This window comes from Balaenoptera acutorostrata, chromosome 15 (assembly GCF_949987535.1).
Source record: "Balaenoptera acutorostrata chromosome 15, mBalAcu1.1, whole genome shotgun sequence".
Lineage (NCBI taxonomy): Eukaryota > Metazoa > Chordata > Mammalia > Artiodactyla > Balaenopteridae > Balaenoptera > Balaenoptera acutorostrata.
In genome coordinates, this window is record NC_080078.1 from 59178009 (window position 1) to 59196978 (window position 18970).

General features: G+C 42.8%; 1 protein-coding gene across 3 annotated transcripts in view; it reads right to left on the minus strand.

Annotated features, from left to right (window-relative positions):
* Positions 1-3173: 3173 nt before the first annotated feature.
* ATRN (attractin) overlaps positions 3174-18970 on the minus strand; it is a 162128-nt gene continuing 146331 nt past the window's right edge. For 2 of the 3 annotated variants that reach the window (XM_057530146.1, XM_057530145.1), the window contains exons 27-29: positions 18377-18484; positions 13413-13527; positions 7404-7668 (exon numbers count right to left, since the gene is read on the minus strand). In XM_057530146.1, coding sequence (XP_057386129.1) covers positions 7544-7668; positions 13413-13527; positions 18377-18484 — 348 coding nt within the window. In that variant the 3' untranslated portion in view covers positions 7404-7543. Of the gene's footprint in view, positions 7669-13408; positions 13528-18376; positions 18485-18970 lie in introns of all 3 variants that reach the window. The other variant, XM_057530149.1, reaches the window with a different exon arrangement.

The window sequence follows — 18970 nt, forward strand, 5'->3', positions numbered from 1 at the left end:
TGTGGCCCTGCCTTGTTGGGTTGCAGGCCTGGGAGGGCCTGGGTTGAAGGATGTCTTGGGAAGCTGTTCTGCCAGGGACATGTCACCCCACACCCGAAGGAGCCTCCAGTCCAAGGCAGAAGATACAGAGGAAAATCAAGATGAGTATATGCACAAGAAGATAAAACATGTACAAAACCTCAGAACCTGAGCCCTCCAGGGACTAGGATTACACAAATGAGGAGGAAAGACCTACAGGGTATGCAAACGGGCCCCAGCAGCCAGGGTGGATCCCCAGCTCCTTGTGCAACATGCTTCATACAGTCATCAGGATCATCTAGTCTAGTCCCTTCCTCAGGTTGGGGACACAGGATGGAAGAGAATCCTTGCCAGGCATGTCTCACAGCTAGTAATACAGGGCTGCAGGGTGTATGTCTGTTCAGATGCAACCCACAGAATGTGTGGGGTTGGGGACTCAGATACTAGGAGTGACACTGCAGTTGGTGACAGAATTTTTCAGGCCTACCAACTAAATCATAGTGGTGCCCCTCTGAACGCAATAATCAAATCGCCCCTCCTCTTTCCAGGATGTCCCCTAGGGGAAGCCCTGTACCGCTGAGAACTACTGTCCTGCAGGACCTGGCTGGCCCCAACTCCTAACACTGCTCTTGGACCCATCTTGCCCCCACAGCCCCCATGCCTTGCTGCTGCGCACACCCTGCAGGCACGCTGCCTCCTCAGGGCCTCTGTACCTGCTGCTCCCTCTACTTGGAGTACTCTTGTCCCAGGCATCCATGTGCCAGCTCCCTCCTTCAGTGAGCTCTACCCTGCTGTCACCTTACCACAAGAGCCTTCCCCAGCCCCCCTAGCACACCCCCCAGCACTGTCTACCCCAACCCTACCCCATCCTTGCTTCACAGAAATTATTACCTGGCCTTGTCTTTATTTTTGTCTCTCCTACTAGATTGTAGACTCCATCAGGACAGGGATTTGGTCCGCATTGTTCACTGTTAAGTCCCTGGACCCCAAACAGTGCCTGGCCGACACACAGCGGCCAGATGGGCAGGAGAAGGATGGCTGACACACTGCAATCACTGGCCTACAGGGACTTTGGAATTCTGCCGGGCCCTGCCTTGGGGTGGGGGAGGTTCCCGACCAGGCCCAAATCTGCTCTCTGGCCACATCTGAGGTGGCGTTGGGTGGTGGGCCCGCCTTGCACAGCTTTCACAACCATTTCCCGCCTGTGGGTGGTTCTAATTAAGACTCTCAATAGTCACAGGGTTGGTTGTTCTCATTTTTTTATGGTCAAGCTAATGGTTTTCTTGGCAACATAATTCCCTCAGAAACCTACGCTATTTATTTATTTACCAGGCAGGCCCAGGGTCAATGACAGTATTCCTGGTTCTTTCCTGGGCACAGTTCTCAGGTTCGCTTTATTTCTTTGCTTATCCACATGACTCTCCCTCAAGATGATGGCCTTGAGGTTATGAGGCTCAAGCAGGAAGACCACACCCTCTATGTGATTCTTACTCGGAGGCCAAGTCACCGTCTCCCTGGGCCTTTTTTTGCTCATAAGCATGTCTTACTGTTTGGAGACTGGATGCAAGACTACTTGGCTTTTCCAACACTTCACAACCCTGGATTTCAGGATTCTCCACCCCCTTCACTTCTGCTTGTAAACTGGCTAATTTTTTTCTGGAACTCGACTCTCTTGCCAAGTAACAATCAACATATACCACATTCTGTTTTTTTTCCAGCTTCTTCCCCTTGAACAAAAAACCTCAGTAAACACGTAGTTTGCTTTAACAAGTTATCCAACATCATAGCCATACCAGATGTTTTGCCACCACCTGACAGGGATCCCCAGCTGTTCTGCCTGCTGTGTCTGTTTTCTCATTGCTGCCGCCTGACCACTAACTAAGCCAATGCCACATACCTTAGGCTTTGGTTATACTTGCCTTGTACTTCAAGGTGCCAGTTTGTGTATTAATAAGAGTAAGAAAAGCTACCTGTTGTAATAAAATGCCAAATCTCAGTGGGTCGGTAAAGTTTGCTTTTCAGATGCACAGGCCAGCACACAGCTCTTGCTGGTCAGGTGGTTTGCCTTTAAGTGGTGACTTGGACCCTTATTACCGCCAGCGTCTTTAACACGTGACCTCCAGGGAGTCCCATGTGGGAGCACGGTGTTTGTGCAAAGCTTGGAACTTGAATATATCACTTCTTCCAACATTTCTTGGCTAAAGCCCAGTTTATGGCCCCAACCTAACTGCAAGGGGGCTGGGAGATGCTGTTGATGCTGTAGCAGACTGCCCCAGTATCACTCAATCACAGGTTTCTAGCCAGAGACACTTGATGGCTCCCACAACCCTCCCCGGAACAGTTTCAAGGTCCTCCCCAACCTGGCAGTGGCCTCTAGTTCAGTTCTTTTCCACCCTGGCCGAGGCCCAAGCTCTGGTAGGCAGGCCTCCTCCAGCCTCCTGGCCTGGACCTGGTGCCTCACCCACCCTCCCCTGTATGAACCACAGCCCTTCCTTGTGCTTCTTCTGGACTTTCTCAACTTACTTTATGCCGATCTTATCCTTCTAGACCTTTTGCACTCTGTACCAGGGCGCTGAAATGCACTGTTCTGACCCTGTTCTGAGGGCAGGAGCCGCATAAAGTGGGGCTGGGCACGCAGAAGGCCTACAGACAAGACTTTGTGAATGGACATACAACTTCATAAAAATTCAAGACCAAGGACAATGCTGTGGCCATGGAAGACTAAACCTATCAGCATACCTGAGGTTTAGCAGGAGCCCATGAGAGTACGAGTAGCTGAATGACCAAGGGCAGCTGGCGAGGCACCGGCATGGGCGTGATGGTGCCCAGGCAGAGCTGTCCTGCACACGAGTCTTCTGTCCCCAGCACTGGTGTGTTGAGGGCAATGTAGGCCACAGTGGGGATGTTGGGGAGTCTGCTCACAAGCTGCTCAGGGCTCCTCCCACGCCCCAGGGCTCAGTTTTGCGCAGAGGTGTCTGAGGTGCCCACCCTGTTGGTTTACACCTCAGTCATGGACTGCCAAGTGCTTCCTCTAAGGCAGTCTGAAAACTGGTAAACTTTTTAAAACATGTTTTTCCCCTTTTCTTAAGGTTCTAATGACCAAATTGTAAAAATAATTGAAACAAAACAAAATCAAACACTTAGAACAAAACCCACATTTTTATCAGATCTACTTTTATTTCAGAAGGAAGTTTGTATTATAGTATTTACTTTTGTTTATATACAAGTTCTTCACATTTGTGTTTAAAATGCACAGACCTCCCTTAATTCTCTTGTTCCGGCTTAAATTAGCTGTTATTTTACAATACAAAAAATACCAAAAAATTGCAGTCCTTAATGTATGTATAACATCCACAATCCCCAGCAATGAAATAGTTTACAGTACTTACTCCATATTTACATGAGTGCAACAGATGCTAAATTATACATATTAACAAACTAAACTTGAATCCAAACCAAAAAACCCCAAAACAAAACCGTAAATAACTATAAAACATTTCCAGAGCCAAAATTAGTTCAACAAAACAGGCTTCACTAGTGTTTAGAATGTTTTGTGCACAAATTCAGTTATTGAAAGTCGATTCCATTATTGCCTTTAAAAGAGAAGGTGCCAGTTTTCCTCTGCACTCCCAAATCGTCTCCCTGCAGGCGAGGGTGTTTATGAATTTGGACAACTCAGGGGAAATGTCTCTTGGTGGGCTTGGCTATCTACAAACCATCACAGTGATTTTTATGGTTTGAGCCATTTGGTAAATTGGGTAAACATTTCAGGTTGAGAGCCGGTGCATGGCCTGAGGCCAGACCCTCTGCCTTCCTGGGTCTATCCTCAGGTGGCCAATTCTCACAGAAACCACAAGGAAAGGTCTCCTGGGTTGACAGGTTTGAGGAGCTGGATTCTGTTGTAATTCTGAAGAGCAGCTTTTCCATCTCAGTCACTGCTCTAGTGTTAGCTTAGGTTGTTAGTAAGTACTTAGTGAATATTTGTTGAATGAATGGATGAATGAACGAAATGTAAGGATCAAAGGTGTTAATGAAAAGGATACCACCACCCAAGAAAGTGAATCACTCCCATCCCATCTCTAAATATACTCTATTAAATTGAAGGAGCAAGATTTGCACTGAAAGATAAAATGTATTTTTCTACAGATAGTGCCCTGGTCTTCCCATTTGCCCCAGATTTCCCGGTGCATCTCCAATCGTGCACCTCAGGCCTTTTGCTGACAGTCTCTGTCCAGGGCTGCTTTTCTTCCAGGTTAGCTCAGGGAGTATGTGGTTGCCTTCTCTGCACACCTCCTACCACACTTAGAGGTGATCCTCACAGGGAAGCACAGACCTCTCCCCAAACAGTGTGGGAAGGGGGCAGGAGGTGGACAGGAGGCCAGGGTGAGGTTCTCCATGAGGAGCTATTTATCAACAAAGCAGCCACGCCCACTCCCACTCCCAGTTTTCAGTATAGTAAACTATGGTCCTGGGAAATGGTCATTAAAAATTTAGACAAAACCACAACAAAATGCAGCCTGGAAAAGCCCTTTTTGGAAAATCTGACTAGATCTACAGGTACAGTCTTGGAGTCTAAAGACTAAGAGGAGCGTTTCTCAGGACAAGATTGGTCTTCCCTGGGCACCCACAGCTCCGAGAAGCTGACAGGAGAGTTACAACGCACTCGCAGAGCCAATGACAGGGACAGAGACATTCCTGCTGCCTTCGAGTCTCTTCACACACTGCCTGCATTTTCATATGTGCACTGACAGACAATTCCTACTTTAGAAGCTATCCAATCAGTCCCAGACGCATTTGAACACGTGGGCGCAATGGGGATGCCTTTGTTATCATTGTATCAGGGCATAACGAGAGGACTTCTCTGAACCTGGATATCCAATATATGGCACAAAAACATATTAGGTCAAACTCAGACATAATTATGTTTAATAAAAATACATTAAGATATTTTTCTGTTTTATGTACACTCCAAATGTCTGAACATTCAGACACTACTGTATAGTTATGTACAAGTGCAATATCGATGTTTTCATAACTATTTTAATTTATATACAGGCTCTGAAGTTCCAGATGACTTCCTCTTGATAACTGAGTCTAAGCTGAGTGCCTCCTTCTCCTGCCACCCCCTTCCTCTGGCCCAAGCCTGGAAGAAGCTGTTTGCTACTGGCTGCAAAGGAGAAGCAGGTGGATTCAGTTGTTTCTCCACTGTTGGAGCAGAATTAAACTTCACTTGCTCCTTCCTTCCTTTTAAAAAATAAACATTATCTTTTAGAAAAAAGAAAATAACCAGGTGGCTATGGGGCACGGTGCTTATTATTTCAAGGCATGGGACTACCATGGGGAGGCGGCTTCTTTGCCAAGGAAACACCAGTCCTTTGAACAAACAAGGACTTCCCTTGTGGGAGGGTCCTCTCCAGTGGCCTTCTGGTAATCACAGGGGTGAAGGGCCAGTCCCCGGCAGGCTCTCTGCGGGTACTGTGATCTGGGGCAGGGACGTGGGGAGCTCGTAAGAGGAGGGGTCTTTTCCAGAACCATCTGCTCTTTAACAATAATGTGAAAAAGCAGCATTTTGAGAGGCAAGTCTCAAAGTAGAGGTGTTTTGTGCATCAGTGTTTTATGGTTCAACATCCTTGAAAACATCTTTCCAGGCAATTCTTCATGGGAGTGGGGTTAGTGTTGGGGAAGAGGTCATACTCCCTCTCTAGGCACTGCATATAAAGGTGAAATGCCGCAGTTTTTGCTCTTTTGAGTATTAATTTCTCCAAATTCACAAACTTGAGCATTGTTGTCTAAAGGTCTACGCCCTCAGGGTAATGCCATAGAACACTGGGTTTTGAAGCAGAAGAGAGATCTTGGGAGGCTGCTGCATAATGCCAGAATACAGAGCACCATGGACGGGGACAACACACCATCCAGGCAGTGCCCTGGGGAGAAGAGCAGGGACTGGCCTACTCCACTTCAATTTGGTCACTACTTCAATTTGGTCACTTTTCATTTGGCATAACTTTCTCCCCTTGTCCATTTTTCCCATGTGCTTTTCATCCTTATCAGCGTTCACTGCCCTCTCCATAGCTACCCGTTGGGTCTGGGAGGGAGCATGGGAGGCCTGAGCTCCTCCTGGGGAGGGGGGGAAAGAGGGCAAACAGCTTCAGGTCCTCCTCCAGGCTTTGGACAGGTTCTGCCCGACAACAGGAGACCGACCCTCTCCTGGCACTCCACCTGAGCCTGAGAATGAAGAATGACCCACCAGCTCAAGCAGACTACAGGAACAAAGAGTTGCCCTTTGATTAAGGGGTCCCAAGTGCTGTCATGCTCTTTTCGGCTTAAGGGAGACATGTAACATGAGTGAGCCCCTCCCTCTGTGGTGCCTTGGCAGGAGCACCCAGAAGGCTGAAGCAAACATCAGGCCTAGAGTGACCTGGGGCAAGGAGGCACGTGGGAACATGCCTTATTTAGTGTCCTTTTTGATAACAAAAACAGGAGCTTTGACAGTTAGGTCATTTCTGTTTTCCTCTCAATCCCTGCTGCTACGTTAAATGTTTCTCGGGGTGAGAAAATTGTTTCCTGGCGGCAAATTAGGTTTTAGAAAAAGAGCAGATTGCCAATGATAGCTATTTAAGTTTTATAAGAATGTAGGAATGCAATTATGTAAAAACTTATGCTTACTAACTTTCCAATTGCTAGATCTATTTAAAGTCTAGGCACTTAGTGTGTGTGTGTGTGAGTGTATGAGTGTGTGTGTGTGAGAAAGAGAGAGAGAGAGACAAAGACAGAAACAGAGAGACAGAGAGGTAAAGAGGAAGAGAAGGAGAGAGAGGGAGGGAAAGAGAAAGAGAGGAGAGAGAGAACTTCAAATGGATTCAGACTAAATTAATCAAGTTGCTACAGAAAACTACCCATTATATCAGTTGACATTCCAAGTAACACTGCTGACCTTGACATTTAAAACAGCCTCTTCTATCTTATGATTCAAAAGAGATGGACCATTATTAATTCTCAACTAGAAAAAAAGTTACTCCCTGAAAGAGAGATATTTGCCTAAATCGTGCAAGAATAAATAGCACATCTTTTAAAAAAGATAGCAGGCTTCAGATGAAAACAAGTTAATTCATCTGACTAGTTTTTAAAAGACCATGTTCAAGAATGACTGATGACAAATGTCTACTTGTAAACACTACATCTTTGTTTTTTGCACTGTTGAAACAGTCCCAAGAACAGTTTTCCACACGTGAACCTGAGTGTCATTCCTAGCTCTCTCACTCGCTCTACACCGGCCTCCTCCAGCAACAACTGGATCACCCCTGGACCTGTAACTAAATCAATTATTTCCTATATGAAAGTAAAAGGTTAGATGCTGGAGCACAGATGGGAGAAACCGTCAAAGAAAGCTTGTGAACATGCAGATGAGGTGGATGTTTCGAGAGTTTCCAGTCTTCTGCCCTGCACAGTGTCTCCTTGCCTGCTCCCTCTCTGCAGACGGCTCTGGCACGCCACTCCTTGCTCACAGGGAGTCCTGGCCCCAGCATCAAATGCAGGTCCCAGGCTGTGCAGGGGGCTGCTGTTTCCGGTTTCTCACTGCTCCTGACTTCTCTTTGTATACTATTGGCATCTGCTGAGAAATGTCCACCAGGGCGCTGGCCACTGCGAGACCTTGGGAGAACCCACAGAGGGAACACATGTTAAGGAGCAGCTTGTTTTTATTAAAAAATAATTTTAAAAATTTCTTTTTACATTCACATGGTGCAATAAATAAATAAAGTACATACATGGGAAAAATCTTACCTCTAACCTGTGTCTCCCTCCATATTCCCCCCTTCCATCAGAGTAACTTCTTTCATTAGTTTGTATATATTCTTTCAGGGTTTATTTGTACAAGTACATATTCTCCTCCTCCCCCAATTTTACACAAAAGGAGTACCTTACTTTTCAGCAGATCTACCAAGCAAAGTGCTCTGCCTCGTGGTGGGAGCATCTAAATAAGATTGCAGACATGCTTTAAGCATTAAGTTTCTCCTGTCTTTTTCTCCAAGAAAAAGCTGCAGTCTTTATGATGAAATTAAGATTCATTCCACATTGCCAGCTAGCACTAGTTATTTTGATATCTACACCATGATAAGGGTTAGGATAGACTCTGGGGCCAGACTTTGGAATAAGCAAGGTTCTTTAACTTCCCTGTGCCTCAGTTTCCTCTTTTGTAAATGGTGAACAGCACAGGGCTTGTATGAGAAGTCAATGAGTGAACTGATGTAAAGTCTTAGAATGGTACCTGGCTTATCACCCCACCACCTCCGCTACCATTTTTGCTTTGGGGACTGGTGGGTCCATTCTCCTTTTTGTATTGGTAATTGATTAACTTGATGTTCATTAGGGAAGGCACAGTCCTGGGGGAGCTGGATTCCTATGCATGGGAAGAGGCCAGACAGGCTCAGAGCCCTGCTGAGGCCCCCAGGAGCCATGTTAGAGGAGCTTCTTACTCCACCTCACTAAGTCTATAAAATGGGGGAGGGGGGTAGCTTTTAAGTGCCAGGTTTAGTACCTGGCATGGAGTGGGGAATCCACACCAGTGACCACTGTTATAGCAAAGACAGAGCCAGGTGCTTCGGGAGTCCAGAGAAGGGCACCATTTAAAATGGGGGGTAGATCCTAGTCACAGCAATCAGACGAGAAAAGGAAAGAAAAGGCATCCAAATTGGAAGGAAAGAAGTCAAACTGTCACTATTTGCACATGCCATGATACTATATATAGAAAACCCTAAAGTCTCCACCAAAAAACTATTAGAACTAATAAATGAATTCAGTAGTTGCAGGAGACAAGATTAATACACAGAAATCTGTTGCTTTTCTATACACTAATAATGAACTACCAGAAAGAGAAAGCAGGAAAATAATTCTGTTTAAAATCACATCAAAAAGAATAAAATACCTAGGAATAAACTTAACCAAAGAGGTAAAAGGGGCTTCCCTGGTGGTGCAGTGGTTAAGAATCAGCCTGCCAATGCAGGGGACATGGGTTCGAGCCCTGGTCTGGGAAGATCCTACATGCCGTGGAGCAACTAAGCCTGTGCGCCACAACTACCGAGCCTGTACTCTAGAGCCCGTGAGCCATAACTACTGAGCCCACGCGCCACAACTACTGAAGCCTGTGTGCCTAGAGCCCATGCTCTGCAACAAGAGAAGACACTGCAATGAGAAGCCCATGCACTGTAATGAAGAGTAGCTCCCGCTTGCCGCAACTAGAGAAAGCCTGTGCGCAGCAACGAAGACCCAATGCAGCCAAAAATAAATAAATAAAATAAATAAAAATTTTAAAAAAATTTAAAAAGAGGTGAAAGACTTATAATCTGATAACTACAAAACATTTATGAAGGAATTTGAAAATGATACAAAGAAATGGAAAGATATCCCGTGTTCTTGAATTGGAAGAACATTGTTAAAATGTCCATACTACCCAAAGCAATCTACAGAGTTAAGGCAATCCCTATCAAAATAACCATGACATTTCCCATAGAATTAGAACAAATAATACTAAAATTCATATGGAACCACAAAAGACCCTGAATCGCCAAAGCAATCTCGAGAAAAAAGAATGAAGCTGGAGATATCACGCTCCGTGACTTCAGACTATACTAAAAAGCTACTACAGTAATCAAAACATCATGGTTTTCCCACAAATACAGACACATAGATCAGTGGAACAGAATAGAGAGACCCGAAATAAACTCATGCACTTACGGTCAATTAATCTATGACAAAGGAGGCAAGAATATACAATGGAGAAAAGTCTCTTCAATAAGTGGTTCTGGGAAAACTGGACAGCTACATGTAAAAGAATGAGATTAGAACATTTCCTCACACCATATACATAAAGACCTAAATCTAAGACTTGAAACCATAAAAATCCCAGAAGAGAACATAGGCAGAACACTCTTTGACATAAATCATAGCAAATATTTTTTTGGATCTGTCTCTTAAGGCAAAAAAAATAAAAGCAAAAATAAACAAATGTGACCTAACCAAACTTAAAAGTTTTTGCACAGCAAAGGAAACCCTGACAAAATGAAAAGACAACCTACTGAATGGGAGAAAATATTTGGAAATGATATGACCAATAAGGGGTTAATATAAAATATATAAATAGCTCATAAATTCAATATCAAAAAACCAAACAACCCGATTAAAAAATAGAAGACCTGAATAGACACTTTCCCAAAGAAGACATACAGGCACCATACAGATGGCAAACAGGCACATGAAAAGTTGCTCAACATCACTAATCATAAGGAAAATGCAAATCAAAACCACAAGGAGGTATCATCTCACACCTGTCAGAATGGCTATCATCAAAAAGATCACAAATAACAAGTGTCAGTGAGGATGTGGAGAAAGGGGAACCCTTGTATACTGTTGGTGGGAACGTAAATTGGTGAAGCCACTGTGGAAAACAGTATGGAGGTTCCTCAAAAAAATAAAAGTAGAACTACCATATAATCTAGCAATTCCCCTCCTGAGTATACTTCCAAAGAAAACAGAAATACTGATTTGAAAAGATACATGCACCCACAACGTTCATAGCAACGTTCACAGCATCATTTATAATAGCCAAGATATAGAAGCAACCTAAGTGTCCATTAACAGATGAATGGATAATGAACATGTTTTTTATACACACACACACACAAACACTGGAATACTACTCAATCATAAAAAATAATGACATTCTGCCATTTGCACCAATATGAATGAACCTAAAGATTATTACGCTTAGTGAATAAGTCAGACAGAGAAAGATAAATACTCCATGTTATCACTTATATGTGGAATCTGAAAAAAGACAACAAACGAATATATATAATGAAACAGACTCACAGATACAGAGAACAGAGTGTTGGTTACCAGTGGTGAGAAGGAAGGCAGGAGGGGCAGGACAGGGGTATGGGATTAAGAGATACAAACTACTATGTATAAAATAAATAAGCAACAAGGATATATTGTACAGCACAGGGAAATATAACCATCATTTATTTATTTATGTACTTATTTAAAGAATGATTTTAACTGCAGGCGAATGGCTTGGATGGGGGTGTGGGAGGGGGTTGGGGCTGGGATTTTAGAGGTCAAGGGTAGAAGAAGCAGACTACAGGGGAGAGATGGCAGCTAAGGTTAGATGAGAGACGTGGTAGAGTAAATGAAACAAAGTGGAAGAATGAGACTCCAGATGTAGGACCAGCAGAACTCGCCAGTGAATTATACATAGAGAGGGGAGGACTGCCTAGGATGACTCTTGAGTTTCTGGCTTGAGAAACTGGCTGAATAATGAATTCCTTTACTGAGATGGAGATCAAAGGACCAACTGGTTGGAAAGAGGGCAAGCTCCATTTTGGACATTTTAGGTTTGATAAGACCTTGAGGCATCCAAGTAGACATTTCAAGTAGGCAATTGAATAACTGGGTGTGAAGCTTGGCAAGGAGGACAAGAATTAGAGATATTAACCTGGGAAAGACAGGGATTACTTAATTTTTGGGAATAATAAGCTCACAGTGAAAAAGAAAAAAGCCCAGGGTTTAGCAGGAGGAATCTTAAGGTGTAGAGACTGGAAAGGAGACTAGCCATTATTTTGTAATAACTTTAAAGGTAGTACAATCTATTATAAATATTGAATCACTATGTTGTACACCTGAACCTAATATAATACTGTAAATCAACTATACTTCAATAAAAATGAATGAATGAATGAATGAAATGGGGGCTAGAGAAGGGGTGGCAGGGATGGCCCCACCCTTGGGGTAGCTCTCAAGCAGTGAGCAGGTCTTCATCAGGAGTCCAGGGGGTTGGGGCACATCAGGCAAAGTCTGGAGGAGGAAAGGCCACAGTGTTGCAAGCCTGTCACCGCTCCCCTCCCACCCCTAGCCAGTACCTTGCCCTCAGGGAGCACCAGTCAATGTCTGCTGAGCTGGGCAGGAGACCAGGAGACACTGCTCCAGAGCGTCAGGTTAATGGGTCATTCTGCCCTCAACATGGACAAGGCCAAGTTAGGGGCTGAACTCACAGGAATCCCTAGATGAGGGCAAATCAAGCCATTTGCTTATGAAATGAAGACAATAAATCCTGACCTGGCCATGCCTAATGTCCTCCCTCATAAGAACACCACGGACCCAGACCTTCCGAAAGCTGAGTTGGAGTGGAGGCCTGCAGAATCATCTCAACTGAAAGTTGTCTAAAACATTCATATTGTCTGAGGCATCCCTCCAAAGTACTCCATGATTAATCAAAATACTTCCAAAACTATATTCCATATTTCCTTCGTGTTCAACAGTAAAAGAATGTTTATTTAAATTATGATTCAAGTATTTGATGGAGTAGTGTAAAAGATGGGTAAAACACTATACAGTAAGTTGTAAAAATGTTTATGATAGTTACATGAAAAAAGAAGAATAAAAATTACTTATACAATCATTGCAACTAAATTGCTGATAAGGGCTGGAAAGGAAACAGAACAGTGAAAATTGGTGGGTGTTGGATGGTAGAATTGTGAATAAATTTTCAAAAACTTCCTTTAGGATGTTATAATTGTTGTTTGTGCCTTATACTTAGAGTGAAAAAGAAAAAGAAATACAGTAGTGTTAGAAATACCAATTTGAGAACCACTAGCTTGAGGGAGCTAGCTGGAAGCCATGAGAGCAAGTAAGATGACAGAGGAAGAGCATATGGAGTGAAGAGGGAGAAAGCCTACATTTAGAGGCAGAGCAAGGAAAAAGATAGTAAAGGAGCAACACAGACCTGGGGGACTGGAAACACTGGCGGCAAAGAAGGTTTGGCCGGAAGCACCAATACCACTGGCAGGCTGAGGCGGCTGGGGCAGTGCGGAGATCCAGGTTTTTCCCAGGAAGGAATGGTGACCTCAGGTAAGATGGGTTAGGAATACAGTGGCGATGGGATCATCTCTCCAAATCCTCACAACGACACGAGGCAGGCACTACAGGTATACCCCATTTTATTGTGCCTCACAGATACTGTGTTGTTGTTGTTGTTGTTTTTTAACAAATTGAAGGTTTATGGCAACCCCGCATTGTCAGATAATAGCTAGCATTTTTAGCAATAAAGCATTTTTAAATTAAGGATGTACCTTGTCTTTTTAGACATAATGCTATTGCACCTTAACAGGCTACAGTATAATGTAGACATAACTTATATGCACTGGGAAACCAAAAAATTCATGTGACTCGCTTTATTGTGATATTTGCTTTATTGACGTTTTGTGGAACCGAACCTGCAATATCTCCGAGGTCTGCCTGAATGCAATATCGCTTTTATAACCAAGTTCTCTACGAAAGGGAAGGAGCCTTCACACATCTAAAACATAAACCTCATTTGTCAATGACCCTCATCTACTCACCCGATTGCCCAGGAGGAGGGATTCCACCGAGGCCTCGAGGGAGCCTCACAAACACAGAGAGGACAGCAGCTTTGTTGCCAAAACACGGCTCCAGGGCAATGGGCTTGGGAACAGTCTGGTGGAATAAAACAAAGAATTACCTAAAGCAGTGTTTCTGAAGAAACACCTTCACAGCCTTTAGATGTGATTTTTAAAGATGCCCCTATTTCTATTGCTATGAAACAAATCACAAACTTCGGTGCTTAAAACAGCACCTATTTATTATCTCAATTCTGTAGGTCAGAAGTCCAGGCAAGAGCTCTGTAGGGCTCTCTGCTTAGGGATATAGGTCCTATTCATGTCTTCTATCAGTTCTGGAAAAATTCTCAGCTCTATCTCACAAAGGTCTCAAGGGTCTCAGCTCTTGTCTTCAGAAGGTGGAAGTCAAGTTATCAGCTGGGTTCCACTCTTACCAGGAGGCACTGGGGAAGAACCTGCTTCAAAACTCATTCAAGTTGGCAGAATCCAGTTCCTTCCAGCTCTAGGTCTAAGGTCCCCATTTCCTTGCTAGCAATCAGCCAGGGGCCACTCTTCTCCTGGAGGCCACTCACATTTCCCCCTACCTGGTCCCTCCAGCTTGAAACCAGTGATGGTGCTCAAGTACTTCTCATGCTTCCTCTTCTGCCACCAGCCAGAGAAAGCTCTCCTTTTATCTTAATATCAACTACCCTCAGACTTTAATTACTTCTGCAAAATCTCTTCATAGCAGAACCTGGAGTAGTGTTTGATTGAATATCCATGAGACAGGAATCTTGGGAGCCATCTTTAGGATTTTGCCATCAATTTCTTCAAATTGGTTGAAGAAAATCATTTCCAGAACCACTGTGTCTACAGCACAGGGGATGAATAGATGAGTGAAATGGCAGAAGTGGGGAAACCAGTTATGAGGCAACTGCAAAAACCTAGGTGGGAGAGGATAATGGCCTAGATCAAGGTGACAGGTAACAGTGGTGGAGGTGGTGCACAGTGGTCAGGAAATATTTTTGAAGATAAAGTCAAAACGAGTTGCTGATGGACTGGTTATCCAATGAGGATGAGAGCAAGGATGAGTCAAGGACGATTCTGGCCTGAGCAACTAGGATGATGAGTTGGGGAAGTTATGCCAGAGGAGCAGGTGTGGGGAACAGTATCTAGAACTCAGTTTTGAACATGTTAAATTTGTTAAGATGCTTATTAAGACATCCAAGTGGGAACACCGAGCAAGCAATTTGATACATGAGTTGGATACTCACAGGAGAGGTTTGAAGGGAGAGGTTTAAACATCATGGTGTTTAAATCCATGATGGATAAGATCATTGCTATGGTCTGAATATTTGTGTACTCCCAAAATTCATATGCTAAATTTTTTTTTTTGGGCTGCACTGGGTCTTTGTTGCTGTGCATGGGCTTTCTCTAGTTGCGACGAACCGGGGCTATTCTTCATTGTGGTGCGTGGGCTTCTCATTACGGTGGCTTCTCTTGTTGCGGAGAATGGGCTCTAGGCGTGCGGGCTTCAGTAGTTGCAGCACGTGGGCTCAGTAGTTGCAGCATGCAGGCCCGAGAGCAGGCAGGCTGCAATAGTTGCGGTACGTGGGCTCCACAGTTGTGGTGCATGGGCTTAGCTGCTCCGCGGCATGTGGGATCTTCCTGGGCCAGGGATCGAATCCGTGTCCCCTGCACTGGCAGGTGGATTCTTAACCACTGAGCCACCAGGGAAGTCCCATATGTTAAATTATAATACCCAATGTGATAATATTTGGAAGTAGGGCCTTTGGGAGATGATTAGGTCATGAGGACACAGCCCTCATGAATGGCATTAGTGCCCTTAGAAAAGAGACCCTGAGAGCTCCCTCACCCCTCCTACCACGTAAAATTACAGCTAGAGGGAATTCCCTGGCAGTCCAGTGGTTAGGACTCTGCACTTTCACTGTCAAGGGCCCAGGTTCAATCCCTGATCAGGGAACTAAGATCCCATGGTGCAAGCTGCATGGTGTGGCCAAAAAAAAAAAAAAAAAAAAAAAGATTACAGCTAGAAGTCACTATCTATGAACCAGAAAGCAAGCCTTCCCCAGACACCTAATCTGCCAGCACCTTGATCTTGGATTTCCCAGCCTCCAGAACTGTGAGAAATTAATTTCCATTATTTATAAGCCACCCAGTCTCTGATACTTTTTATAGCAGCCTGAACAGACTAAGACAATCACCAATGGTGTAGGTGTAAAAGATGTAAGAAGAGGCGCAAAGACTGAGCCTGAGATGGCCACGAGTGTTAAAAGATGTTGGGAGATGAAGAGGGTTGAACGAAGAATACAGAGCACAGAACAGCCAGAAGGTGAGTGTGTGGTGTCCTGACAGGAAAGTCAAGACAGCATTTTAAGGAGCAGCCAGCTGTGCCGTATGCTGCTGACGTGTGACATGGGGTGTCACGTAGGCTTGTCTATTCTTCTCAATCCCACAAATTATCACTATTTTATCAGGGCAACGTTTGCTTAGATTTAGGCACATGTTTACCATCTGATTTATTCACTATTCCCTCTTATTCCACCCTCCTGGGGTAATTTCCCTCCTCTCTAGCACATCCTTTAGACATTTCTTTTATACACGTCTGTTGGTGGCAAGTGCTCGTTTTTTCCCATAATCTGAGGATATCTTTATTTTATCCTTGTTCTTGGAAGGTAGTTACTGGGTACACTATCCTAGGCTGGCAGTTCTTCTCTTTCAATACTTTGAAGACATTCTTCTTCTCTCTTGTAGCTCCTGAGAAGTCAGTCAGCTGTCACTCTGTCATTCCTTTGTAGGTGATCTGTTTTTTTTTTCCCAGTTATTTTTTAATGTGGTAAAATGCACATAACAAAATTTACTATCTTAACCATTTTTAGGTATACAGTTCAATGGTATTAAGTACATTTATATTGTTGTGCAACCATCACCACCATCCGTCTCCAGAACTCCTTCATCTTGGAAAACTGAAACTCTATACCCATTAAATGGCAACTCCCCATTCCTTCCTCTCCCAAGACCCTGGCAACTACCATTCTATTTTCTGTCTCTATGAACTTGACTACTCAAGGTACCTTATATAAGTGAAATCATACAGTGTTTGTCTTTTTGTGACTGGCTTTCACTTAGCATAATGTCTTCAAGGTTCACCTATGTTCATCTATGTACATACATACATTGGTCAGACTTTCTTTCCTTTTTAAGGCTGAGTAATATTCCACTGTATATATATACCACATTCTGTTTAACCATTCATACCTCAATGGACACGTAGGTTGGTTCCAACTTCTAACTACTGTGAATAAAGCTGCTATGCACATGGTGTGCGAATATATCTTCAAGACCCTGCTTTCAATTCTTTTGGGTATATACCCAGAAATAGAATTGCTAGATCATATAATAATTCTATTTTTATTTTTTTGAGGAAGAGAAATACTGTTTTCCACAGCAGCTGCATCATTTTCATTCCCACTAACAGTACACAAGGGTTCCAATTTCTCCACGTTGTAGTGATCTTTTTTTGTTCTGGCTAATTTTAAGACATTCTCTTTGTCTTTGGAGTTCTACAGTTTCACTATGATAAACCCAACTGTAGTTTTCTTTCTCTCCTGCCTTCCCTCTGCTTTCTTTCCTTACTCCTGCTTACAATATGTTTTGCTAGAATCTGTATAATCATGTCTTCCATCAGTTTTGGAAAATTCTCAGCTCTTTGAATATTGCCTCTCCTCCATTCATTTGTTCTGGGACTGTGATAATATATATGTTAAGTCTTCTTATTCTGTCCTCCATATTCTCATTATCTGTCATATTTTCCATCTCCTTGTCTCTCTGTTCTGCAGCCTGTGTAGTTTCTTCAGAGTCATCTTCCAGCTCAAAAGCTTTCTCCTTACTTGTGTCTGATGTGCTGTTTAACATGTAAACTGAATTATTTAAAAAATTTCAACTACTGTATTTTCCATTTCTAACAGTTCCATTTGGTTCTTTTTCAGGTGTGATTGGCCATTCTTGACTCTCATGGCTTCCTCATCTTTATGATTCTTTCGTTTCTTTAAACATTTCATACAGACCTATATTATATTCATTAGATGTCAATTCTGTTGTTTCTGCTGACTCTTATTCATGGCTTTTCTCTTTTGTCCTTGGTGATCACGGATTCCTTGGTCTTGATCTATGGGAGTCCTACATGGCTGAATTGGGTATGTTTTCCCTCAGACAGGCTCTACATCTACTTCAGCTGTGAGATGTGGTGTGTTACCAGTCTAGAACCACTTTAGACCACGCATGGCTCTGGTTTTGGTTCATGGTTTGTTCTTTTTTGGAGGAGGGAAAGGAGAGCGGTCCCTGGAAATCTCATATATATATATATATATATATATATATATATATATATATATATATATATAATATAATATATATACACACATACATACACATATGTATATATGTGTGTGTATACATATCTCCATGAACATATAGCTGTTTCCCAAGAGTATCTGAAATATTTCATCATTTTGTTAAAAGAGAAAGTCTTATCATGGTGGGGGGGGGGTCAGAATTATTTATTTTGACTACAGAATTCGTAGTCAATCATGATTTTTCCCCTTTTAAAAAATCCCCCAAAATACTTACAAGGAACAATGGTTCAATTTAGCTATTTTCAAGTTTTTAAGTATTACGCCACAGAATACTTACAAGAATATCAGACAAGTTATTTACATTTTAAAATTCCCTGAATATGAGACTGCTTAACAACATGAATCAAAGATTAGAAAATGAAAGCAAAAGAATACCTGACACTTTCAGTGTGTGGACTTACTGTTAAGAAGAAAGAGAGAGGATAACATAAGAGGCAACAGAATGAGGCTCTTGCTCTCTCTGGTTCCCCAGACTTAGAAGCATGAGTTTTGATAAGTTAAGTTACAGGGACTTTTGAAATAAAATCTCACCTTTATACTCCCCCCAATAAGATCAGGAGGCTCTTCATCTGTTTCCAAGGCAACATTTACAGAGGCAAAGGGACGACTGGCCATCTGCTGCATCTCTCGAAGAAGTTGCTGATAAGTAATATAGCAATCATTAATGCAAAGAGTACTGAGGGGATTTTATTAGAGAATACTACATATTAAAAATACCTCATCCTCCCTGATTCAAACAAATCAAGTCCAAAATGATATTTTTGAGACAGCTGGGGAAAAGTGGACATGGACCAGGTATTAACATTTTAATTTTGTTGGCTGTGATGACAGTATTGTTATATTAAAGAAAAAGTCCTTATCTGTTAGAGATACATACTAATGTACTGATGGATATAATGCTATGATGCCTGCTTGTTAAACACATAAAATAAATTATCCTATCTCCTCATACTTTTTTTTTTTTTTTTTTTTTTTTTTTTTTTTAAAATAGGGTTTAGAGTTTTTTTGTTTTTTTTATTTATTTATTTATTTATTTATTTATTTATTTATTTATTTATTTTTGGCTGTGTTGGGTCTTCGGTTCGTGCGAGGGCTTTCTCCAGTTGCGGCAAGCGGGGGCCACTC